At 46.0% G+C, this 19,707-nt stretch overlaps 2 protein-coding genes across 2 annotated transcripts; both read left to right on the forward strand.

Annotated features, from left to right (window-relative positions):
* The first annotated feature begins 51 nt into the window (after window positions 1-51).
* Window positions 52-8,744, forward strand: RPL35A (ribosomal protein L35a). The gene is made up of 5 exons (XM_030574750.1): window positions 52-115; window positions 592-634; window positions 3,672-3,824; window positions 6,319-6,463; window positions 8,688-8,744. The coding sequence occupies exons 2-5, from the start codon at window positions 624-626 to the stop codon at window positions 8,709-8,711; spliced, it is 333 nt and encodes a 110-aa protein (XP_030430610.1). The 5' UTR covers window positions 52-115; window positions 592-623; the 3' UTR covers window positions 8,712-8,744.
* Window positions 8,745-10,781: 2,037 nt separating this feature from the next.
* On the forward strand, window positions 10,782-17,969 carry LOC115657818 (uncharacterized protein C2orf72 homolog). Its single transcript, XM_030576091.1, has 3 exons — window positions 10,782-13,031; window positions 14,149-14,264; window positions 17,675-17,969. The coding sequence occupies exons 1-2, from the start codon at window positions 12,449-12,451 to the stop codon at window positions 14,238-14,240; spliced, it is 675 nt and encodes a 224-aa protein (XP_030431951.1). The 5' UTR covers window positions 10,782-12,448; the 3' UTR covers window positions 14,241-14,264; window positions 17,675-17,969.
* The last annotated feature ends 1,738 nt before the right edge of the window (window positions 17,970-19,707 follow it).

Raw genomic sequence — 19,707 nt, forward strand, 5'->3', positions numbered from 1 at the left:
CTTTTTCTAGTCAGGCATTAATTAAGGTCGCCTAAAGGGTCCTTGCAATGTCATATCCCGGCGTGCTTTGCGGCCGCTCTCCCTTTCGCCGCCATCTTGGGCCTGAGGCGCGGGGGTGAGTCCGGGAGCGAAGGTCGCGGGGCCGGTTAAGCGGGCTTCTTCCTCCACCACGGGGCGGGGGCAGGTGCGGCGGGGGCCGGGCTGTGGAGAGGGGGCCGTGTGGAGCGGGCAGGCGGCGGGATGAAGCCGATGCGGGGCGGATGGTGCTAGGCCCCGGGCTGAGCCGGCTCTGACTCGCCCGAGAGGGGCCGCTGGGGGAGGCCCCTTGCCTGGACATCGCGGGGCTGCTGCCCTGATAAGGCCCGCGCGGTGGGGGCCTGGCCTGGCTAAAGTAGCCGGCCCGTGCAAAGCCGAGTTCCGCCTGCGCCGGGCGGGGTCCAGCTGGGAGCCCCTGGTCCTGCTCCCCTCTCCAGCCGCCTTGTCTGGGGGTCCCCTGGGAGCCCGTGGGACGAGCCGGCCGCTGCGGGGGGCTGATACCGTTCGGCGCTAAATTCCCTAGTGTGGCGTCTAAAGGCTTTTTGTGCTTCTCAGGCCTGCTGGGAGCAGGACTTCAGGACGACACCATGTCTGGGAGGTGAGCGATGGGCTCTGAAAACTTCCTTTATCCTTTACCGTCGCTGGACACGTTACACTGGCTGGGGGGCTTCATAAATCTCTCACGTTTCCTCTCTGTATCACCATCTCAGGTGTAGAATGTGCTGTGTTAAACATGTTCATACATACAGAATGGGAAGAGACTGTCTAGGAAGGAGTATGGCAGAAAGAGATCTAGGGGTCATAGTGGACCACAAGCTTAATATGAGTCAACTGTGATACTGTTGCAAAAAAAGCAAACATGATTCTGGGATGCATTAACAGGTGTGTTGTAAACAAGACACGAGAAGTCATTCTTCCGTGTTACTCTGCGCTGGTTAGGCCTCAACTGGAGTATTGTGCCCAGTTCTGGGCACCACATTTCAAGAAAGATGTGGAGAAATTGGAGAGGGTCCAGAGAAGAGCAACAAGAATGATTAAAGGTCTTGAGAACATGACCTATGAAGGAAGGCTGAAGGAATTGGGTTTGTTTAGTTTGGAAAAGAGAAGACTGAGAGGGGACCTGATAGCAGTTTTCAGGTATCTAAAAGGGTGTCATCAGGAGGAGGGAGAAAACTTGTTCACCTTGGCCTCCAATGGTAGAACAAGAAGCAATGGACTTAAACTGCAGCAAGGGAGATTTAGGTTGGACATTAGGAAAAAGTTCCTAACTGTCAGGGTAGTTAAACACTGGAATAGATTGCCTAGGGAAATTGTGGAATCTCCATCTCTGGAGATATTTAAGAGTAGGTTAGATAAATGTCTATCAGGGATGGTCTAGACAGTATTTGGTCCTGCCATGAGGGCAGGGGACTGGACTCGATGACCTCTCGAGGTCCCTTCCAGTCCTAGAGTCTGAGTCTATGTCTAAGCTCTGACCCTCTGCTGTGATGTGGTTGTCATAACCAGTATTATTCTTCCCATCCCAAACATCTGTCAGCTGTGAAATTTTGCAAAACCTGTTACACTGCACATTTGTGTTTGGATCAGTATGTTCTTGGACCTCTAGACTCCTATCCCATGCTGCTGCACAGCTTTTCACACAGCGCACCACTCTTTGCAGAGTGCTGTGCACAGACAGGAAGTAGGACTGGATAATTAGGTCACAGACATAGTAACTGGCCCTGTCTGTCAGCAGTTGTTAGAATGTGATTGCAACCTATTGATTGTGTTACAGTTGGAAGCTGCTTGTCTTTTTCATAGATGCAAACTGCATATACAATTACCCATGTTACAGTTTGGTTATGGATTTAAGTGCAGCCTGGACAGATTTCTACTGTAAAAATAACCATGTTAAGAAACTCCTTTTATAGCATAATTGCTTAAACATAGTTTTTCAGAACATAAAAACAACCATACTGGGTCAAACCAGTGGTCTATCTAGCCCAGTATTCTGTCTTTCGACAGTGGCCAGTTCCAGGTGCTTCAGAGGGAAAGAACAGAACAGGTAATCATCAAATGATAAATCCTGGCTCCCCCATTCCCAGCTTGTGGCAAACACAGGCTGGACCAGGGGTAGGCAATGTGTGGTAAGTGCGCCAAAGGCAGCACGCGAGCTGATTTTCTGTGGCACTCACACTGCTCGGGTCCTGGCCACCAGTCCGGGGGACTCTGCATTTGAATTTAATTTTAAATGAAGCTTCTTAAACATTTTGAAAACCTTATTTACTTTATATGCAACACTAGTTTAGTTATATATATATTAGACTTACAGAAAGAGACCTAAAAATGTTAAAATATATTACTGGCATGCGAAACCTTAAATTAGAGTGAATAAATGAAGTCTTGGCACAGCACTTCTGAAAGGTTGCCTGCCCCTGGGCTGGACACTTCAGAGCATGGTTTTGCATCCCTGATCATCCTAGCTAATAGCCACAGATGGACCTATTCTCCATGAACTTACGTAGTTCTTTTTTGAACACTGTTAAAAATATTGGCCTTTACAACATCCTCTGGCAAAGAGTTCCACAGTTTGTCTGAAGAAATACTTCCTTTTGTTTTAAACCTGCTACCTATTAATTTTCATTTGGTGACCCCTAATTCTTGTATTAAGAGGGGGAGTAAATAACACTTCCTTATTTACTTTTTCCACACCAATCACAATTTTACCTCTATCATATCCCCCTTTAGTTCTTTTCCAAGCTGAAAGATCCCTTTTTTTATTAATCGCTCCTCATATGGAAGATGTTCCATCCCCCAATCATTTTTATTGCCCTTTTCTGTACATTTTCAAATTCCAATATATATTATATCTTTTGAGATGGGGTGACCAGATTTGCACACAGTATTCAAGATGTGGGCTTACCATGGATTTATATAGAGGCAATATGATATTTTCTGTCTTATTATCTATCCCTTTCCTAAAGATTCCCAACATCTTGTTAGCTTTTTTGACTGCTGCTGCTGCACATTGAGCGGATGTTTTCAGAGAACTATCCACAATGACTCCAAGATCTATTTCTTGAGTGGTAACAGCTAATTTGACCCCAACATTTATATGTGTATGTTTTCCAATGTGTATTATTTTGCATTTATCAACATTGAGGACCTCAAACATGTTCTAAGTGTCCTGAATTGTGCTGAAGACTTGAACTGGTCACAGTGGACATGGTTATGTTCTCTCTGAGAGAGAACATTTTAACTATGTTGTTTGACATGGTGACTTTTGTGGCACAGCAGACCAAGTTCCTTAGTCTATTTCACCATGCATGGAATATACTATCTATCCCTTTTGGATGTTGTGACAAGTGTTTGTGTGTTTAAAAACTTTTTTTTAGAAATGGTTCTAGTACAAAAAAGGAAGGAAGGAAAAGGCTATACAGGATTTCTATAACTGATGACTTGTGCTAAGGAAGCTGCACTTTGTGAACGTGAGGGTATTTGCTCAAGTGAAACACTGTTCATTTTTCCCCTATATGCTTTCTACTAGCATAGTATCTAATTATTTCAGAAAGTTTTTTTTTTTTTTTCAGAAAACTTATTCACATGCAATATGCTTTGGTGGTTGGCAATTCATTAATATGCTCTGTATTTCCTAGACTGTGGTCCAAAGCCATTTTTGCTGGCTATAAGCGTGGCCTCCGAAACCAGAGGGAGCACACTGCCCTTCTGAAAATTGACGGAGTTTATGCCCGTGATGAGACTGAATTCTACTTGGGCAAAAGATGCGCCTATGTATACAAAGCTAAAAAGTAAGTAACTGAATTTCTTGTTATGCTAAATAGGCCTTGTAAAAATTGTGGCCTGATAAATTTTCACGAAAATAAATGTATTTGCATACCTGTTGCCATGATAATGGTGAAACAAAATGGCCAAGTAGAATTGTGCAGGACTGGGTTCCGTTTTGGGATTTCATTTTCGCTTTCACAATTCTTTGTACCAAATTAATTCACGTATTAAATGGTAATGTGTAAACATCACTATGATTGGTCTTGTAGAAATGCTGAGTTAAAAGGCTAATGGTTCTGGTGAGAGTGATGGGTTGTGCTTGAGTCTTCTCACCTGGTGTGAACTGAAGTCAAGTCAGTATTTGGACTGGACTGAAGTGTCCTTCACTGTGATACTTCAGTGCTTTAAGTGGCAGAATTAATATAATCCCCTTTTAGTGAGGGTTTGCTTTGTAACCTGAAGGGATTGAATAAATTCTTATCTGCTTTTGCGTGTGCATATATCTGATCACCATCATTGCTGCTGCTGATAGATGCCCCAGAAGTACTGTAGGTTTGTAAGTTTGGGGTTATTCCCTTCTTTGTTTGCATAGCAGGTTGACTTTTTCTATTGACGTGGATCTTGGTGCAGATATCTGTGCCTTTGTTGCCTCCTGATTAGATTAAGGCAGTGACTTTCAAACTGTGGTCGGACACCTGAGGGCCCGCAGACTATGTCTGAGATTTCCAAAGAGATCTGCACCTCCATTTGCAATTTTTTAGGGGGTCCACAATGAAAAAAGGTTGAAAACAACTGCTTTAGGGCACAACTAGTCCAGAACGTGGTTTCCCATTTAGAATGTTTCATACAGCGAGTGCTTTTTCCCTGTGCTCCAGAGACCATTCTGGCTTTCATTATGTACCTGGGTGGAATTCAAGGTTCTGGTTTGGACCTGGACATCTTGGAAACCTCTTCTTTTCCTCTACAGTTAGTCGCTGGAGTCACTCAAACTGATAACTTCTAGATTAATACATCTAGAAGGGTTGAGGGAATCAGGGCATGCTTGGTGGGAAGCCCTCTTCTTCCCTTTGATAGTTGGCCAGACACACACAGCAGAATGTTTCTCTTTTCGTGTTTTAATAGAAGTGGGTTGGGCTGTGTGAGGGTTTTGATTTTTCTTGCAGGTGGTCTGGGGATGGGTAAGTGACTTATTACATGATGTGAATTGTAACTACTGTTGCATATAACTTTAAACTGTGCTGTGCTCCCAGTGGTTTAGATTGCACCTAAAGATAGTGAACACTAAGGTTATTGCATATTGAGGGGAAATAATCTATATTTCACCATGCTGTCAAATGTGAAACTGGCATACTTCATATTGTGCTGTTGACACCCCAGAAGCTATGTGTTTTGAGTTATAAACAGCTATTAGTTCTCATCTGTAAGCTGCTGAGGCATATGAGAATACTGTGTTTTGAAATTATAAAAACAAAATTATGCTGTTAGGTTTACATTTAGCAGTTTGACCCACATGCATGTAGAAATAGAATTCTAATGTGTAATATTGTTTGCTTGAATATGTATTATATCATTATTTGCAAATCATCCAATAAATCACTAGGCAGAATACTTTTCCCAGTTAGTACCAGTACTTGAAATAGATACAGTGTTTGGAATGCATCAGAGGGGAGTGTTTGAAGCCTGCAAATCCCAGACATATCAGCTCTGAAAGGTAAATCTAAGGGCTTGTCTACACTGGCAGTTAACAGCGCTGCAACTTTCTCACTCAGAGATGTGAAAAAGCACCCTTCTGAGTGCATCAAGTTGCAGTGCAGTAAAGCGCCGGTGTAAACAGTGCTCCAGCACTGGGAGCCGCACTCCTTGTGGGGGTGGTTTGTTTGTTTTTTTGTTTAGAGCTCTGCTTCAACCACACAAGGCATATTTGCAGTGTAGACTAATGCTAAGAGATAGGAGGAGGATCTACACATACAACTTGCACTGGTTTAACTAATTGAATGAGTTAAACTGGTACAGATCTCTGGGGACACAATTCAGCAAGTTTGCCAACTGGCTTATATCTATTTTAGTTTGATTTAAGTCTGTAAATTACTGAATTAATATGACAGGTAGAAGACTGTTGCTTGAAGGGTGATTTGTAAAGCGACACTGTTAGGTCCACCCACAGCTTGTTGGAACAAATTTACAGACATGTTTTCGTACTTTTATATTTGGGTTTAAACCTGTTCCCCTGCTGAATTTGCAATCCAAACATCACAACCTCATGCTAATGAGATCACTGAAAAAAATCTCTTCACAATGTGCATTTCTGTCAGCTTGGATGAAAGCAAATCTGCATTAGGGGTGACCAAATAAATGTTTCTAAACTTTCAGTTTGACTATTCCAAGGGAGCCATGATAATAGAGGGAATGAAACTTATTTTAAAAGATGGTGTTTTTACCCTGCCACTGTTGCTTTAAGTAGACGGGCACTTGGTTAGGAGTGGAATGCCCAGGATTTGACAGTCTTCTGTCTGTTAGCAACACCGTGACTCCTGGTGGGAAGCCCAACAGAACACGAGTGATTTGGGGGAAGGTAACGCGTGCACATGGAAACAGTGGCATGGTTCGTGCCAAGTTCCGGTCCAACCTTCCTGCTAAGGCCATTGGACACAGAATCAGAGTGGTGAGTACAGTACTCTAGTAGGGAATTCTTTTTCCTGACAGCTGAGAAAATGTTACATTGGTATGGGGAAATATACAAACATTCCCTTTCCCCTGTTTCCAGTGTGCATCTTCCACAGGGCCTGTGATAGGTGCATGTTGGGATCTGTACTCTGGCAATGGGAAAGGTTTAACTTCACTGTTATCACCCCTTAAAGATTATTTACTCTTGCTTTCCTTTCCCTCTCCCTCAAACTTTGTACACCTACTTTTTTCTTCTCCTCTCTCCCCCAGCCTTATTTTCTGTCTCCTGGTCCACTCCCCCTTTTTTGGTGGTCAGGGTGTTCTAAGGTCTTTATTTTTCTTTCCCTCATCTTCCCCAAATGTCCTCACCATATTAGCCCTGCTTCTGGCTGGGGACTAAATGAATCTCTCCCAAGTCTGGTCATAGACCCAAAACTCACATGTGCTGTTACCCATGCACCTCCAGGAGAACCTCCTCCTTGGCTTTCTGTGTCACCAGTCAAACTGTTGCTCCTGTTCACACTGTCATCTTAGTGGTATTGTCAAGAACAGTATCAGAGTCAGATGTGACCCTGCTCAGCTTTCATTATCCTATAGAAAAACCACTGTTGGAGGAGCACAAGTACTATCCTTCATTGCAGCTGGGTAAAAGAGAGCAGCTATCCTCTCATTCCCCCAGCTAGGATGGAAGATGGGCTGCCCCCGCAAAGAGCACTTCCCAAAGACGGAACCATGTTCTGTGCTCTTCCATTCTTCTGTGTAGAACAGGGATGGGTAAACTATGGCCCATGGGCCAGATCTGGCCCACTAGCCATTTTAATTCGGCCCTCGAACTCCCGCTGGGGAGTGGGGTCTGGGCTTTCCCTACTCTGATGCTCTAGCCATGGAGCAGGGTCAGGGGACGCTCCATGCGGCTCCTGGAAGCAGCAGCATGGCCCCCCTCTAGCTCCTACACGTAGGGGCAGCCAAGGGGCTCTGTTCTGCATGCTGCCCCCGCAGCTCCCATTGCCTGGGAACCACAGTTAATGGGAGCTGCAGGGGTGGTGCCTGCAGATGGGGCAGTGTGCAGAGCTGCCTAGCTGCGCTTCCACCTAGGAGCTGGAGAAGGGACTTGTCGCTGCTTCCGGGAGTCGCTTGAGGTAAGTTCTGCCCAGAGCCTGCACCCCTGAGCCTCTCCCTGCACCCCAACCCCCTGCCCCAGCTCTGATTCCCATCCCGCCCTCCAAACCCATTGATCCCAAACCCCTCATCCCCACCCTCTGAACCCACACCCTCATCAAGAGCCTGCACCCCTTCCCGCACCCCAGCCCAGAGCTCCCTCCCACACCCTGAACTCCTGATTTCTGGCCCCACCCTGGAGCTTGCACCCCCAACCAGAGCCCTCGCCCCCTCCTGCACCCCAACCCCAATTTTGTGAGCATTCGTGGCCTGCCATACAATTTCTATTCCTCGGTGTGGCCCTTGGACCAAAAAGTTTGCCCACTGCTGATGTAGAATCATCACCACATCATGGCAGTGTTAGGCTGGAAGGTATCTTGAGAGGTCATCTAGTCCAGCCCCCTGCTCTGGCAGGGCCAAGAGAATCTAGACCGCTCCTAACAGGAGTTTGCCCAACCTTTTCTTAAAAACCTCCAAATGCTAAGGATTCCACATCCTGCCTTGTAAGCCTATTCAGGAGCTTATCTGCCATTACAGCTAGAAATTGGAGTCACCTGTAAATCATGGAAGCATATTTATTTGGGTAGTCCATTATCGAAATCATGAAGGAAAATATTGACTAGTACCAGACCCGGATTGACGCCTATGTGACCCCACCCCCAAATACCCTCTCCCTGTTTGATAGTCAACCATTGGTAACTACTCTTTGAGTACGGTGGTGCACCCTACCTTGCAGTAATTTTGTATAGACCTCCTTTGCTAATGAGAATGTCAGGTAGTGCTGTATCAAAAACCTTACTAAAATCAAGATCTAACACACCTGCTTCCCTCCGTCCACTAGACCAGTAATCTGTCAAAGAATGATCTGTGCAAACTACTAGCTATCTGCGTGGGTGGTTTAGAGAAGGATTAATTAGAAATGTGTTTCGGAGTAGCAGCCGTGTTAGTCTGTATCCGCAAAAATAACAGGAGGTGCCATGAGTACTCCTATTAAAATGTGTGTTAACTTTTTAGTTTAGTAACAAAATCTCTAACTTGATTGTTTTGTTGTTTTTGTTTTACAGATGCTGTATCCATCTAGGATCTAAATTTTTACTAAAAATAAAATTCAGAAATTGTTCGGTTTTGTTTTTAATGATTTCTTATGACTTTCAGTTGTTGTGGGGGATAGCTAGTTCACTTTTTCAGTTGTGTCTACAAGTGTTACGTAATCCACAAAACAGGACAATGATCTAGTAATAGCAGATGATAAAGGGAGGAATTGGATTTGTTACTGACCAAAGCATCAAAAGAGAAAATTACCTTTAATTGTGATCTATTTTCATTTCTGTGGCTGTTAGTTACCTACCTGTGGCTTTTTTCCTGTAACTCCCATCACGGCGTCTAAGAGTGCTCTTCAATAAAAATTTCACATCTCAAAATTGTGCATGTAAACTGAAAACAAACGCAGCTTGCATACAGGATCTGAAAAACACTTTGCTGGCTTACTAAAATGAAAGCTCAAAGTTTTGTTTCTCTTGCACTAGTTGATTCTTCTGACAAATCGATGTAGATAGTACAGTTCTGTACAGTTACAGTTTGTAATTTCAGGTGTAATACAGAACTTAATTTATTCGCCAAGATTCAGATTCGTTCAGCTCACATTTAAAGGTGTTGCGGCTTCTTGAGATATTCACGAACAACAGGACTTCAGCCTCCCTGAACAGTCTCCTGTGGCTCTCACCTACTGCTTAAGTCACTTCCACTTTATGTACTTTAGTTCCACACCTGCCTCCTGTTTGACACCCCTTCCTTCTCCATCACCACAGTGCATGTTTCCTCTGCACAAGTCTTGACTTGCTGTTTTCCTGGATTGTTAGATATTGGTTATCCACTAGACTTTTAACAAGAAAAAAATTCTTATTTGAAGACATAAGGGCCATACTGGGTCATACCAATGGTCCATCTAGCCCAGTATCCTGTCTTTCAACAGTGGCCAATGCCAGGTGCTTCAGAGGGAATGAACAGAACAGGCAATCAAGTGATTTGACCTGTCTTGCCCATTCTCAGCTTCTGAAAAAAGCAAGGCTAGGGATGCCATCCATGCCCATCCTGGCTAATAGCCACTGATGGATTTATCTAGTTCTTTGAACCCTGTTATAGTCTTGGCTTTGACAGCATCCTCTGGCAAGGAGTTCCCACAGGTTGACTTCATTTTGTGAAGACACACTTTTTTTTTTTTTTTTTTTTTTGAAACCTGCCAGTTAACTTCATTTGGTGACCCCTAGTTCTTGTGTTATGAGAAGTAGTAAACAACACTTCCTTATCTACTTTCTCTATATAAGTCATGATTTTATAAACCTCAATCATATCTCCCCTTAGTCTCTTTTCCAAGATGAAAAGTCCCAGTCTTATTAATCTCTCCTCATACGGAAGCTGTTCCATAGCCCTAATCATTTTTGTTTCCCTTTTCTGAACCTATTCCTATTCCAATATATCTTTTTTGAGATGGGGTGACCACATTTGCACACAGTATTCAAGATATGGGTGTACCATGGATTTATCTAGAGGCAACATATTTTCTGTCCTATTATCTATCCCTTTCTTAATTATTCCCAGCATTCTGCTTTTTTGCCTGCCGCTGCACATTGAGTGGATGTTTTCAGAGAACTATCCACAATGACTCCAAGATCTCACTCTTGAGTGGTAACAGCTAATTTAGACCCATCATTTTATATGTACAGTTGGGATTATGCTTTCCAATGTGCATTACTTGGCATTTATCAACATTACATTTCATCTGCCATTTTGTTGCCCAGTCACCCAGTTTTGAAAGATTCTTTTGTAGCTTTTTGCAGTCTGCCTGGGTCTTATCTATCTAGAGTAGTTTTGTATCAAATGCAAATTTTGCTACCTCACTGTTTACCCCTTTTTCCAGATCATTTATGAATATGTTGAATAGGACTGGGCCCCGTACAAACAGACCCTTCAGTGACACCACTATTTACCTCTCTCTATTCTGAAAACACCATTTACCTACTCTTTGCTTCCTATCTTTTAACTAGTTACCAATCCATGAGAGAACCTTCCCTCTTATCCCATGACAGCTTACTTTTGCATAAGAGCCTTTGGTGAGCGACCTTGTCAAAGTCTTCCTGAAAATCTAAGTACACTAGATCCCCTTGGTCCACATGCTTGTTGACCTCCTCAGAATTCTAATAGATTGGCGAGGCATGATTTCCCTTTACTATAAAACCACCACTAGTGATCTCTCCATTCTCAAAACTGACTTAAAATCAATATAAACCGTTTGCTTTATTTCTTCATGTATGTTCAAGACTGGGTTTGTTAAACATGCAGGGAAGAAAATGGATTGTAAGCTCTTTGGGGCAGAAGCTGTTGCTGTAAGGTACCTAGCACACTAGGGACCTGAGTCAGGACCACTAGGCATTAACCATAATACAAATGTTAAGTAATATTAAGTTTTGATTTCAAGACTAACAGGTCATTCTGGGAAAGGGGATTGTGACATCAGAGATAACCTGGCCAATCAACATACAGATGACCAGCAAATTTGCCTACTGCAAACTGGTTGATTGCGAGACCACTAGAAAAAGCTTTCTTCTCTAGATGGTAACACAGGTAAATTACCTTAGAACTGGCCTTAGGTTGCAGCAGGTATACTAACTCTGTTTAAGATGCTGAAAATCGATGGTCACATTGTGTTAGTGAAATGTAGGCCCTCTGTCCATGCTTGTGGAATCAGAGACTTTTTAACCTGGCAGTGGAACTGCTGCTTTTAAGTGTCCTTTTCCTGGTGAGTGACAGAATGTGTATAAAGTGACAGAGTTCTGTGGCACTTTATAGACTAACAGATGTATTGGAGCATAAGCTTTCGTGGGTGAATACCCACTTCATCAGACGCACGTAGTGGAATGTGTATAATTCACCTTCTGGTCTATTTCTGGTGTGAGAAGTATGAGTTTGTCTCCCAACCTCCCTCCGAGTCCAAGAGCTTACCAGGATTTGACATGAGCAGGCTCCATTAGATAGGATTTTTTTAAAGAGGGGCTGGGGAGGATGATAGAGAGGTATTGTTATGCTTCCAGCCATAAGCCAGCCTCCATCTGAAGAAGTTAGTAAGAAACTTCCCAATGGCTGAGTTGTTCCATGTTTTCATATCACCTGGATTCTAACCCATTCTGCTGCAGCGTTTGTTCCTGTATGCTGTTGGTAATCATACTGTGCTGGATGCTCCTGTCTGAATTGGACTGGCAATTCCTCTTTGCTCTGCCTCCCAGGGCGGGGGTGTAGACGATAGAAAAGGCATGCACCGCACCGCCAATGGCTTGGGTAGCTCACAGCAAAAATGGCCAATGACACCAATGTTTGGATCCTTCAGTGGTGAAAGGTCCCATTTGTTCCCATTTTTACTCTTCGCTTTGCAAGATTTCTGATCCCACAATATTTGAACTCACAAAGAAGCAGTTCATGTTTACACTGCAGCTGAAAGCAAGCCTCCCAAGCCCAGTAAAGAGACTCGCTACTTGAAACAGAGCTAGCATGCTAAAAATCACTGTAGACGTTGTGGCATGGGTGGAGGCTCAGGCCAGCTGGGGAGGCTTGGATTTGGGCTGCTAGCTTATGCTGTAATGTTTACACTGCTGGTTTTATGTGTTCCCTCTGAACTAGTGAGAGTCTGTTTAGCTGGGCTGGGACTGACAGTGTCTTAGCTGTTCTCTGCACACCCTTTCCACTCCAACAGAAATATTGGCGTAGGCTTCCCTTACATGCCCTGTAACAAGCCCCTTGCCATTCTAGTGACGCTGTAATCTGGTAGGAAGATATGGAGTCGGAGCTGCTAGGGGAGATGCCTGGGTGCTCCCTGGCAGAGCCAGTGCACTGGCAGTTCCTGACTCTGCTGGACACGGTGGGCAGGCGGAATGGACAGGTGCTAGTGATGGAGATGGATGATATACATGAAGCAGCTCCGCTTGTGCAGATGGACTTTGCCCAGGAGCTCTTCAGAGGCATCAACCTAAAGACCAAACTCCACCGGAAGAAGGAAATCAAGGAGGAAGAGCAGGAGGTGCAACCGCAGCTGGTCTTCATGCTCTGGCAAGCTGCCACGCTCAGGCAGCTCATGCAGTGGGAACACCTGGATGAAACACTCTGGAACTTACGGAATCTCTTTCCCTGCATGCCAGCTGCTCTTGTACTGGTGATGATCCAGTCAGATCTGCAGCACCAGCAGGTGGAACCAGAACAGGCAGCAGGGGCACTAAGGAGAATGCAGTGCTTGCTGGATGGTGGCTTCCAAGAACTGGTGGTGGAAGCAGCCGTTTACAGCCCAGGCCAACCAGATGGGACCCTGGAGGTCAAGAGAGCTGCCTGCAGAGCCCTGAGAGAAGTTCTGAAGGGCCAAGAAGGTACCGGAGGGGTCAGAGGTCACAGGGCTAGACTTGAAGGGGAACTTGAGAGCTGGTCTTGCATGGGAGAGGAGGTGAAGAGCTAGCTAGGTGGGTGGAAGGAAATGTGGAAGCCTGAGCAGGTGCAGAGATCAAAGCAGAGTCAGGGGTGGGACACACCAGAGAGACATGAAAATCAGGGATGTGGGCACACAGGGTGGAGCTGAGCAAGCGGGTATTTGGGAGGCTGGGATGGGCATGGGGGGCCCATGAGGTGGAAACTAGAATGGGGAAGGGGGAGCAGCCATGTCCCTTTCAGCAAGCCATGGCGCTGCAGGGCCTGAGGGGGGCCTTCAAGAAAGTGCCTCAGGAGCTGCTCTTTACCTACCTTTCAAGCTGCGTGGCTCAGAGCCCCGGAGATTTGCTGCTCCCTGTTGATAACTGATAGGAGGAAGCAGCTCTGGGAAGCTGAGCTCATGTGCTGGAGTTTGAGCCAGAGATGGGAGAGGAGGCATCTCGCATGTGCGTGAGAGCTCTGAGGAGAAAGTCTTGGTTCAGGGGCCATCCAGTATGTGTCTGTGGGTCTTTGGGGAATTATGTGGTGGTGTCAGTAAATGTTTGGGCCTTTTATCATGAGGGCAACCTGCCCCAGTCACCTCAGTCCACCAGCCCTACTTGATGTAAGGGCAGGGGGCACGTTAAATCAGTCACGAGGAGGATTGTAGGTTGGGCTCTGTTTGAGCAGGGTTTGGGGGGATGTTCGGTCATTGCCCAGCAGGTGGGAGAGAGCTGGGTGCTGACGTAAACTGGGATGTAGGCAGTCAGAGCTGGAGTCATGAGCCAGAAAGCTGAGGTCAGAGACAGAATGGGGAGTCAAGCCAAGGGTCAGAAATCAAGCTAAGGGATGGGGGGTGTAGCAGCAGGGATCTGGACTGAGGCTAGAGGACAGGAGCAAGGCAGGACTCAGCGTGCTCTGGGAGGAAGAACAGGTGGGAGGGGCTGCGCTGTGGTGTGGCTCTTCTGCCAAGGAATGTCACAGGCTCCTCCACTCAGTGGTTCATGATCAGCACAGCCTCCACCTTGTGGCTGATGCTCCCCCAAGCTAACTGTATTTGCATTGTTCCTCCCGTCCCCACAGAAATGAGTCCCCAGGATCCAATTACCATCCGGCTCGGCTTGGGGGTGTGCAACACAGGATACGAAAGACGGTATGAGGACAGGCTCCATTAGGACGCATTGCCATGTGCCTGGAAGGTGGGTGCATCTCATCCCGTCCCTTCATAGCAACATCCACCCACCGCTACTGCACTAGCAAACCTGTTTAGCCGGCTTGTTGGAGAAGTGCTCCCAGGCAGGCCAACCCCTGCAAATATCTCTGCCTGAGATGCCCTCCCCACTCTCCCCTGGCAGGAATTTGGCAATTCCCCTTCCTCCCTGCCTGGGACTGCAAGCAGGCTGTGCTGTGCTGGGGGAAGGAGGATGAGGAGAGCAGTGGGAGGGGCTTAGATACTGTGCTAATGGTGCTATAGAAAACCCTAAGCCAGACAGATCTTTATAGGATACCCCTTCCTGCCCCTGCTATGCACACCTTCCTGCAATGCTGCGCAAATCCCTGTGGTGTCATATACACTCCTCTCAATGGGAGAGCAGAGCTCGCAAGGGGAACGCTCTAGCAGCTAGATTTGGAGCATGCATGAACCGCCTGTCATCAGCAGGGAGAGCTGCTGCTGCAGCAACCCAGCTACAGTCCCTTTCTTCCCTTTAGTTCACCTTATAGCAATGGGTCCCAAACTTTAACAGCCTGTGAACCCCTTTCACTAGCACGTCAAGTCTCACGAACCCCATCTTAAAAATGAATATTTCCAGGGATTTCCTCCTTTACCTGAGTACAAATTATAAAAGCCGTGATCTTGGAAATATAAAATTTGTTTTATGGCATGCTTATTACACACTGTTTATTAATTATTTATCATTATAGTATTTTTATTACATTATGAAAATGGCAACACTCTCCCAAGATCTCACTTTCATAGCTTGTATCACTTTGAATAAGCCTGTTATAAGACAAGGCTCCTATGTTTCATCAAGGAGTATCGGATGTGAAACAGCATGAAGGTATTTAAGAAGCCAGCTCAGAGTTCCTCCTACACAAGCATTCAGGTCTTGAGCAGTCCAGGCAAACAACGCACATTACAACAAAGCTTAAACTTGTTCTTCATAATAATTTAAAATCAACTCTAGCAGCCAATTTAATTTTAAAAACAGCAAAAAATATCCCCCTCACTTTCCATTTCTTATAAGGAGTCTTGAAGTTTAAAACTCTTCAGTGTGATAGGCTTGCTTTGATCTGGTTAGCTCTTGGACGTCCAGGGGCTGCAGGCTGCTGGCCCCGTGCTGCCCGGGGTCCCTAAGGACAGCTCTGTCCGCCATTAGGGAATTTTTTCCCGAGAACCCCCTGTAACATTTCATGAACCCCGGTTTGGGAACCACTGCCTTACAGTATTTCTGTGGCCATTAACCCTTGGCAGGGTGGCATTTGCCAGGCTCTCCGCCACACCAGTGCTCAGGGCTGCTGATAGACAACAAGCCTCACCTTGTTTGTTACACTGCATGCTAGGGGCCTGATCTAAACCCCTCTGAAGTCAATGGCAAGTCCTTCAGGGACTTCAGAGGACTTTGCATCGGCTTCCTAGGTGCCCTCTGTCCCTATGCACCAGCAGAATTTTGATTTGTGTGGTGCAGCTGCTGAGAGAAGAGTCAGGTGGGAGGTAGAGCTCTGAAAAGCTATGGCAAAGTAGCAGCATATATGGTTAGGGTCCTACCAAATTCACAGCTGTGAAAAACTCATTAGGGATCGTGAAATATGATCTCCCCCATGAAATCTGGCTATTGTAGAGAAGACTAGATATCACAGAGCTGCTCAGCCGGAGAGCAGCGGCTGCCGGCCAGGAGCCCACCTCTGAAGGCAGTATCACTGCCAGCGGCAGCATGGAAGTGAAGGTGGCGTGGTATGGGAGTGTTATCAACATGGGGGAGGGGTGGGCAAGTGGGTGACCGCCCAGGGCCCCATGGTTAAGGGAGCGCTGTGGAGAGAGAGACAGACACACCCATACCCATCCCCCTCTGAAGCCAGCCAGCCTGAGGCCCCTTTAACTCCTGAGTGCTGGGCCTGGAGGCAAGGCTGCGACTGTGTGCTGACCACCAACTGCTAGTCCCAGTCAGGTGGGGGGGACAGGACTTTCTCTTCTGCACAGGCCACTCCCAGGGCCAGGTCAGACCCACCTCCAAGATCCTTCCCTGGCTTCAGGAAGCTCCATGGATATTGGCCAGGCGCCCAGCTCTGCTGGCAGCAGCACAGGAGTAAGGAGGGCAAGACTGCAGCCCTCCTACAATAGCCTTAGGACACCCTCCTTGTCCCCCCCCCACCCCCCTGGTTACAACACAGTGAAATTTCAGATTTAAATATTAGAAACCATGAAAATTATGGTTTTAAAAATCCCTGACCATGAAATTGACCAAAATGGACCTGAATTTGGTAGGGCTCTATATATGGTGACTGGGTATTCTAGCTGGTCTAGAGAGATCTTGCATCTTGATATGTGGCTTTGTGTCAATCAGTTTCGCTAGGTTCCTATGTAACAGAGAGTACCTACAGTGCAGGCATATGAACTCCCTGTTCCAAGTAAAATGAACTGTGTTTAGCACATTCAAGATTACACTGCCCCCTCTGTGCAGTTTATCTCCATAGAAATAAACTGATTTCACCATGTGTACAATGATCCTGTTAAATAGACACTAGGAGTGACACGACCTGCCTACGGCTTGGTACAATCTGATGGAGAATGGCCCCAGGAGATATTTAGAGATTTTTTTGTGGGGGGAGGGAAGAGGCAATGTGGAAGGCAGGTGATTTGAATCTAGTATCAAATAACCCCACTGAATAGCTGCATCCTCACTGGTATAATGTTGAGGTTATGATTAATGCTGGCTGGGAAACTTTTCCCTGAAAATGTTGAGATTCCAGACATTTTCCCATTCTGTGCTGGGACAAAACTGAGACCTTTTGAAAGTTTTCACCCAAAAAAAGAGGGAGGGAAAAACCTACACAAACACCCCTCCCCCTCCCAAAATATCCAGTAGTCTGAGGTTTGGGGCACTCACCTGGGAAGGGGAAATCATGTTCCAGTCTTTGCTCTGAATCAGATAGAACTGGAACCTGTATCTGGCTTCCCCAATCTCAGCTGAGTGCCCCCAACCCTCAGCCTATTGGCTGTTCTGTGATCTTAAGGTGGGGTTTTTATGTGAAAATTTAAAAAAAATGTATTGAAAAATTCCCAACCAGTTCTAATGATGATGAATTGATTAACTTGACAACAGTTGGACTGCTGGTGGGCTGATACCACCACCTGTCATGCTGACTAATACTGTCTTGTTTCCTTATCCCCCTTTCTGTCTGTATCTATCTGTCCTCTCTTGTTTTATACTTAGATTGTGATCCCTTTGGGGGCAGGGAGAGTCTGTTTGTTCAGTGTTTGTACATCACCTAGCACAATGGGATCCGTGCCCATCCCTGGGCTCCTAGGTGCTGCAGTTATACAAATGTTATTACAAATTATGCATTTTTGCGTTAGAGACTTAATGTTTGTGTATCGTTTTTTTTACAGGTCCTGTATCCAGCTAAGATCTGAACTGCCACCAAAATAAAAAACCAAAACCAAAAAAAGCCCTACACAACAAAGAAACTCCACACATTAAAATTTGGAGTTTATTCTCTGTTTGCATGCCTGTGTGTATGTTTAAACTTCAAACCATTTATCACTTAGAGCAGGGCAGACAAAACGCCCTGGGACAGTTTTCATGTGAGGAATTATGTAATGACACTGGGCTCGTCTTTATATTTACAGCTGCTTAAATATTTATTTTAAACCCTTGACATCAAAAATTAAATATTTTTTTAAATATTTCACAGCCAAAAGAAATGATTTCTTGTGTAGTTGTATCATTCTCTCTCTATTTTAAGCTCATGAATGTTTCAGTCTGGAATCTACGTCTACACAGCAAAACCAAAGCAATGGCAGCAAGTCTCAGAGCCTGGGTCAACTGACTCAGGTTTGAGCTACGGAGCTAAAAATAGCAGTGTAGACGTTTCTGCTCGGGCTGGAGCCCGGGCTCTGAGACCCTCCCCGCTTTCCGGGTTGCAAATCCCAGCTCAAGCGGAGTGTCCACACTGTTATTTTTAGCCCCAAAGCACAAGCCTGAGTCAGCTGATCTAAGCTCTGAGACATGCTGCTGCGGAGTTTTTTTTCAACGTAGACGTACCCTTGTATGTTCTGTAATGCACCTAGCACAGTTCTGTGAGTCACACAAAAGGAACCCTGATTATTCTGAAGGAAACTCCCTGGCCTGAAGTGGCATATCTCGTAATTTGCTTCCCAAGTTTCATTTTTCTATGGTTGGTTTGCATTTTAAAGGAATTGAATCAACATCTGTGGGTATGGGAGCGTGTTGAGTGCCCGCTAATATCACCAACTCCAAGCATTTATAACTCACAAGTCAAGCTCCAAAAAATCATGAGATTGGCTTAAAACTTTCAAGTTTTTTAAAAACTTGAAACTGTTGTCCAAGGTCACCCTGCAGGCCAGTGGCAGAGAAAGTTGATGCTTTGCAGTGTCTTGGGCTTTATGGTGTGGATTCAGTTCAGTCCCTTGAGTAGCACAGGAGAAGTGGCTTTACTAGAGGGATTTAAATCCAGAGAGGAAGAGGTTACAGAGGTTGGACCATGCGGAGGGGGCAGTGTGGAAGAAGGCATGGAGATGTTTTAGAGAAACTGACACGGGGGCAGATGACGCTGGCGTCGCTACCAGAGCAGAGGTGGCAATGGTGACAGGCTGGTAAGCAGGGTGGGGCAGAGTTCTGCTGGCTTTAGAGGCACTAAGAAGTTTGAATATGATGTGGTAGCAGAAGGGGGAACAAGGAGAGGGGTTCAAACAGTAGATTCAGCAGCAGCATTTTGTGTGGACAGGAGGGGAGGGGTATGTGGATGTCTGGGAGACTGGAGAGAAAGGGGTGCAGCTGGTGATAGACTAGAGGAGAGCTAATAGGGCTTTACCCTCTAACTTTTAGGATCCTGCAGAGCAGAGTTTCCAGAACGCTAGGATCAGGCTGCTCCACCCTCTCAACGTGCCCTGGTGAAGGCTGCACCGGCCCAAGGGAACAGGAGGGCTTGCTGCTCTGTTCAGGCACAATCACAGGCTGGAAGCACTGCTAGAGAGGGCTGGAGCCTTCCTTTCGCTGCCCTGTTAACCTCCAGACTTGGATCAAAAAGGGGCATGTGCCCAGGACTCTAAGCAGCCCTAGCTTTATCTGCCTCCAGACAAAACCTTGCCAAATCCCTCCCCCCATCGATCCAGCACTGTTTACTGACACAACAGGGCAAGGTCCAGTTGCCCCCTAGCCTTTTCATCCGGCGCCCCAGAAAGGAACATTCCCAGGGAATTGTCTCAGCCTTGGTTCCCTTTATGGCTCCTTATCACAGGCCAGTTCTGGGCTGCTCCCATATCCTGTATGGCTAAGGAGTCCTGCATTCGTCAAGGTGAGCAGCTTCCTGTTCCGGCTTTCGCCAGAGGCAATGAAATACAAGTGGGCCGGGCACTGGTTGGTCACAGCCAAACGGGCTGAACTCCATCTCAGCTTATCC

The sequence above is a fragment of the Gopherus evgoodei genome, chromosome 9 (assembly GCF_007399415.2).
Source record: "Gopherus evgoodei ecotype Sinaloan lineage chromosome 9, rGopEvg1_v1.p, whole genome shotgun sequence".
NCBI classification, from domain to species: domain Eukaryota; kingdom Metazoa; phylum Chordata; order Testudines; family Testudinidae; genus Gopherus; species Gopherus evgoodei.

Bases quoted from the DNA above. Each gene is read 5' to 3' on its own strand.
- RPL35A (XM_030574750.1), top strand. The intron at 3,825-6,318 runs GTAAGTAACTGA...TCTGTCTGTTAG, and splicing joins TATGTATACAAAGCTAAAAA to CAACACCGTGACTCCTGGTG. The intron at 6,464-8,687 runs GTGAGTACAGTA...TTTGTTTTACAG, and splicing joins TTGGACACAGAATCAGAGTG to ATGCTGTATCCATCTAGGAT.
- LOC115657818 (XM_030576091.1), top strand. From the start codon at position 12,449: ATGGAGTCGGAGCTGCTAGGGGAGATGCCTGGGTGCTCCCTGGCAGAG. The intron at 13,032-14,148 runs GTACCGGAGGGG...CCGTCCCCACAG, and splicing joins AGTTCTGAAGGGCCAAGAAG to AAATGAGTCCCCAGGATCCA.